We start from the raw sequence: 5,624 nt of genomic DNA on the forward strand, positions 1-5,624 counted from the left end.
CACGAGAGCCGCCGGGCCCCCCGCACGCTCCCAGCCCCTCCTGCCGCGCGCCCGGCTCCAAGTGCGCGAGCCCAGCACCCTCCCCGCGCGCTCCGTACAGGCCCCGGCGGAGCATGCCCTCGCCATCGCCGGGCTGCCCGGGCCCCGGCCCTGCTCCCAGCCCCGGCAGGGCGGGATGAGGCTCCCTGGGAAGCCCCGGAGACCAGCGACCCTGAACGGGAACAATGAGGAGCCTGTGCCGCGCCGGGGCTTTTCCAGACAGGAGCGTGCCCAGGGGGCTGCGTGTCTGGGGGGGCCAGCTCTGCTGAGCGGGCAGATGGCATTAATGAGGCAGCCCCCACTGACGGTGTCGCTGGCGCCACACGCACGGGCACGCAGGGCCGGGTGTCTGCAGGGACGTGACGTTTCCACCCCAGGCCCGTCAGGCAGCCCTGCTAACCGGCCACAGTCAGATGGTTAAGGGCAAGAGGGGGCTGGGAAGGATCAGGTGTTAGGAGAGAAAACGAGGGCAGCAGTGCCCGGGAGAGCAAGCTGCCTGCCCGAGGGCGCATGCCAGATGCCTGCTGGGGGGAGCCGTCACTGCCCATCCTCTGCGGCAGCTGACAAGCGTTGGCAAGAGGACGGCTGACTGCCCTGGGCTGACAGCGCCTACAGCCATTTCCTGCCCTCGCAGCATCAGCGAACCCCCCCATGCTGCCCCCTGCCACATGCGGCCCACGACCCGTGTCCAGTCACCCCCCCATGCATCAGCACAGCGCTGTGGTGGCTGGAGGTGCTGAAGCCAAGACTCAGGATGCCCTGGATGCGGGTCTGTGCTGCCGTGACAACAAGACCCAAGTGGGCTAGCCTGTGGAGCAGACCCCCAGGGCTGTGCAGCGACTCAGCACCAACACGCCTCTGCCCCGCCTCCCCACCCCCCGCAGGGGAGCCACCAGCTCCAGGCAGGGGCACCGTGCAGCACGTTCATCACAGCTCCTGGAACGGCCCCGTGGCGGGTGCAGGGCAGACGCCCCCAGTCTGGCCTCGGATCCCAGAGCAGCCTGAGGCCAGGCTGCTGCTGAGGGCTGGTGCCACAGCCAGCACAGGCCAGCATCAACCCCACGCAGCCAGGCCTGGGCCTCCGTACTGCTGCCATCACACACAAACCACAGTGCCAGTCTGGGCAACACGCAGCCTGCAGGCACCCCAGTAAAGCCTGCCCCAAGCTCTGTGCCACTGCCTCAGTTGCAGGCGTGCTGCTGCCTCAGGGTTCATTCAGTGTCAGGGTGCCCACGCCAAGTGCCTGGGCCACGGTGCTGCTCCAGCTGGGCAAACACGGGGTTCCTGCCTAGTGCTGGGCCGGAGGGGCGGTGTGTGTAGCAACACGTAGCTACAGGTCACTCCACACCACTGCCCAGGGCCAGCTCAGAAGGCGCCCCTGTCCTTAGGGGCCCCCGAGGCTGTCAGGAGGCGCCAGTGCCCATGTTCACGCGTACCTCCTCTGCCCCCTCACATCAGGGCAAAGCTTTCCACACAGAACCTGCCTGGTGGAGCAGCCTCCTGGCCTGTCTCCTTTCCCTTCCTTTGCACCCTGGCAGCTCCCACCCTCCTTCTGCCATGGGCTAATTTTGGTGCTGCACCTCTGGAGCTCAGCCGGGATGACAAGAAAAGGGTGCTCCATGGGCTGGAAGGGCCCCAGGGCAGCCAGAGCTGTGGTGTGCTGAGCTGCAGCCATCCATCACGCTCTGCACCGTGGGCCTGCCCTGCCTACCCCCGCCCACCAGCTTGGCAAGGGCAGGCACCCTTATGGTGCCCTGTGCCATGCAGCTCACCCCTGGGCCCAGCAAGCCCCATGCCTTCATGCTTCTCTCCCCACCAGGCCTGTGGACACTGTTCACGCCACAGGCATGCCCAGAAAACAGCTAGACTGGGCTGTGAGAACACCTCCCTCCTCCAAGCCCTCCCAGCCAAGCCGCCCTGACCCACTTCCTCACCAGCCTGTGCACCTCCCTGCTGAGCAGACACGTGACGTCTCCTAGACCGGGCCCGAGGCTGTCACGGCGTCGCTAAGACAGCTCCACCCGCCCCTGCTCCGTGCACAACAGACGCTCCTTACCGGGAGCCGGGGGCCGCCTGCACTCTGTGTCCTCCGGGGCTGGGGCCACGGCCGGGGGCGTTGGGGCAGCTGCCTGCTGCTGCTGCGCTGGCAGGCTCTCCGAGCTCTTATCGGCAGGAAGAATGTCCTTCCTGGAGTTCTCCGCGATGCCGAGCTGTGGCTGTCAGGAGAGGCAAGAGGCAGTGTCAGGCAGCCCGTGTGCGGAGTCCTCAGGGGATCCCAGCGCTCGCACACACGCACACACACAGGGGCCACGTCACACGGCTCTGGACTGCAGGCTCCCTCCCACGCAGTGCTGAGCAGCAGGCAGGGCTGCCCCACAGCCGCGCAGGGCAGGAAGCAAATGAGGACATGCTGCAGCTGCTGGCAGCCATCAAGCAAAGGGGAATCCATTTCACCCCCACCCCGTTTCCTCCTTTGAGTTAGAGGAGCCCCCAGACCGTTCACCTGCACATCCTGTCTCCTGTTTCAGGCAGGCAGTGCCACTGTCCTTGCCCTGCTCGGACTCACCGTGCCGACGGCGGGCTGCAGCTGCAGGATCACGGCCGAGGCATGTTGGAACTTGCGTGGTGCAGCATGGTTCAGGCACCCAGGGTGTCCATTCTGAGTCCCACCCTCTGCCCCGGGTGGCGCTGGGCCCACGGCCTGGAGCCCAGAGATGTGTGGAGTAGGCGGGCAGGGCTGGCTGGTGCCAGGTTTGTGCTGGCTGGAGGCTTGGCATGGCTGTGGGTGGGGCAGAGAGGCCTGGGCCTGCGGGGCACCATGGCCCTGGAGCTGGACCTGCGCCTGCGGGCTGGGCTGCACAGCCAGGCTGGGCGTGGGCGAGGGCAGTGGCTGGAGTTGGGGTGAGGTGCTGGCACCGCCCTGGATGAGCTGAGGCTGAGGCCTGGGCTGGATCTGCTGCTGCTGGATCACAAACTGGTGCTGGATCTGCTTCTGCTGCTGCAGGAGCTGGTGGGGCTGCAGCTGGGCGTAGGCTGCAGGGAAGCACAGCAGAGCCCTTGTCACTGGCCCATCACACACTTGCAGAGGATCAGCTTCCTCCAAGCTTGCCCACCCGGCACCCGTCAACGCAGGCCACTGCACCCGAGACCCCACACACAGGGCACCTCACACTCACCGCTGGAGCATTCACCTGCTCACTAAGCCAAGTGCAAGAGCTGCCAGGGGAGCAGGGGCTGAGAAGAGCCCTGGTGATGGGAGACCAGTGCTAACCATGGTGGGACCATGGGCAGGTCCACGGCTCTACCTCAGTTCCTCTACCTGTGTAATGGGGATAATGGAGCCGTCTCATCCCACAGAGGCTATGGGGATTCTGGGTACTTGGGAGATGCTCTGACAACCCAGTAGGGTCCCAATGAGACCCCCCGTCTTCCCTGGCTGGTGAGAGCAGGTTTCTATGGAGATGGAGGAGAGGCCCAGGGTGGGTGGCAGCAGAAGGACAGGAGCTGGCGTCTGAGGCCCAAGTGGAGATGTGGGAGGGGCTGGGGCTTCCTCAGGGGACAAGGAGCTGCAGGAGAGGCCTCTGACCTCCACTCCCCAGGGCATCAGACTGGATCCCAGGGAAAGCTTCCCTGTCCCAGCGCTGCTTGGGCTCAGCCAGCATCTGTCAGGGTTGGGGAGGCTGTGCCAACCCCACCCTGACAGCTAACCCAGCACTGCAAGGGTTACAGCTGTGCTGGGAACTGGGGCAGGGGCTGCCTGTACTCAGGCTGCTCTGGCTCCCCCCACCCCCGCACTGCCACCCACCCCCAAGATGCACAATTGTCCAGCCACCAGGAACTAACTGCAGCAGATGGAGCCTCCATGCCGGGGCCGAGCGCTTCCAGGCCAGGATCAACCCACTCGAGGCCTGGCTGGCTGCTGCAGCTGGCTCTGGGGAGCCCCAGCCTGAGCCCCAGGGATGGGGGAGGCGTGGAAGGGGAAGGGGCCAAGGATTAGCCGAAGGGCAGATCTGGGCCCAGATTGTGCCCGTCCCAGAACCAGAGGTGGGCCACTCCCTGCCCTTCTGCCAGGCAGCACCCCCAGCCTGCAGCTCCTCAACAGCAAGCCTGGGCTGAGCCGTGCCCGCAGCCTTGGAGCTTGCCTGCAGCCAGACCCACTCCTCTGCCAGGGGCACTCGGCCGGGGAGGGGTGGAGCAGGGACCCCAAGGTCCCTGGTTATGTCCACCTTCCCCAGAGCATGGGGCCCTGTGCTGCTGCTGCTGTTGCCGCCCACTGGAGGAAGAGCCCCGAGGGGAGCTGGGGCTTGTCTCTGAGCAGTGATTCCCACCCCCCCCACCCCCAAGACAGGGCTGAGAGAGCCTCTCCCAGGAGCCGCCTTTGACATGGCCCCACCGCTCCAGGCTCGACTCCTTCAGCAGGGGCCAAGGGGCCGAAGGCAGCAGCAGCAGCAGAACCTGACTGCGCCCAGTCCCCATTTAGCACGCTCCCCGCATCCATGCCACACCAGCCCCCTGTCACCGCTCCCCCAGCCCTGCCCTGTGCACCTGCCGCAGCCTTCACTCTCGAGAACGCTTGCTTCTGCAGCAGGCCCCAGGAGCTTGGGCAACGCAGCCCCCTCTGTGCTCCCGGGGCCAGTGCCAGCCAGAGCCGAGTCCAGTAGCCAAGCTCTCCCTGCAAGCTCTGTTCTTGTCTGGACCTGGCTGCAGTCGCCCAGGGCTCAGCCCCAGGCATCAGCTGAGCAGTGCTTCCCCCAGGGCTGTCCCTGCCAGCGCCCCTCCCCACCCCGGGGCAGGTGCAGCTCCCTGGAGGTCAGTGCTGGGGTTAGGCCTGGTTTGGGCCCTTTGGCTCTGGCCTCCCAGCAGCTGCCACCTGCTCCGCTCACATCCTCCCCCGGCTTTTTAAATGCAGATTTGGCCTTTCTACTGGAAGCCTAAAAACCCTGTTGCCATGGAAGTGGCAGGGGTGGGGGAGGGATAGTGGCGTTCCCCCAAAGCTGCTGGCTGGGAGGGGGCGGGAGCCAGCGAGAAACCAGATACCTGTCAGCCAGCCCAGCCTGGGGACAAAGCCTGCACAAAGCTGGAGCAGGAGCAGCCAACCCCTCCATGCCAGGCAGGCCCCCAAGCGCCCTCCAGCCAGAGCAGTCTCCAGGACCAAGGCACCGCTTCACCGCCCGCAGCCTTGCTCCCCTCCCCGGCCTGCAGCACCCAGCTCAGCCTACCCACCCCTGTTGAAAGGCCTGGTTCCCGGTCCCCAGGAGCACATGGGCTGGTTACTCTCAGACCCACCTCCACTGCTGGGCACTGCCAAGCACTCCCAGCAGGTCCCATGGCACTGGACCCGAGCCATGCAGGACAGGGGACAAGGATGCTGGGAAACAACCAAACCGCCAGCCCTAGGGCAGCCTGGCTTTCCCCACGCCGTGCACAGCTTCCTGGCTGGCTGTGCCCAAAGCACAGACTTTCCCCATGAAGCTGCAAAGGCATTGCCATCAGCTGCTGGCAGTATAAAATGTGTGACACTGTAATCCATGCAGGTCTGTCCTGGAAGTGATCTAGACAGACGCCCCCATCAGAGTGACCATAGC

At 65.7% G+C, this 5,624-nt stretch overlaps 1 protein-coding gene across 8 annotated transcripts in view; it reads right to left on the reverse strand.

The window, feature by feature from the left end:
* The window catches only part of PHC2 (polyhomeotic homolog 2), a 40,591-nt gene that overhangs the window by 14,224 nt on the left and 20,743 nt on the right, over nt 1-5,624 (reverse strand). For all 8 annotated transcript variants that reach the window (XM_025203641.1, XM_025203639.1, XM_025203640.1 and 5 more), the window contains exons 8-9: nt 2,606-3,072; nt 2,096-2,255 (exon numbers count right to left, since the gene is read on the reverse strand). In XM_025203641.1, coding sequence (XP_025059426.1) covers nt 2,096-2,255; nt 2,606-3,072 — 627 coding nt within the window. The remainder of the gene's footprint in view (nt 1-2,095; nt 2,256-2,605; nt 3,073-5,624) is intronic.

This window comes from Alligator sinensis, unplaced genomic scaffold (assembly GCF_000455745.1).
Source record: "Alligator sinensis unplaced genomic scaffold, ASM45574v1 scaffold512_1, whole genome shotgun sequence".
Taxonomy (NCBI): domain Eukaryota; kingdom Metazoa; phylum Chordata; order Crocodylia; family Alligatoridae; genus Alligator; species Alligator sinensis.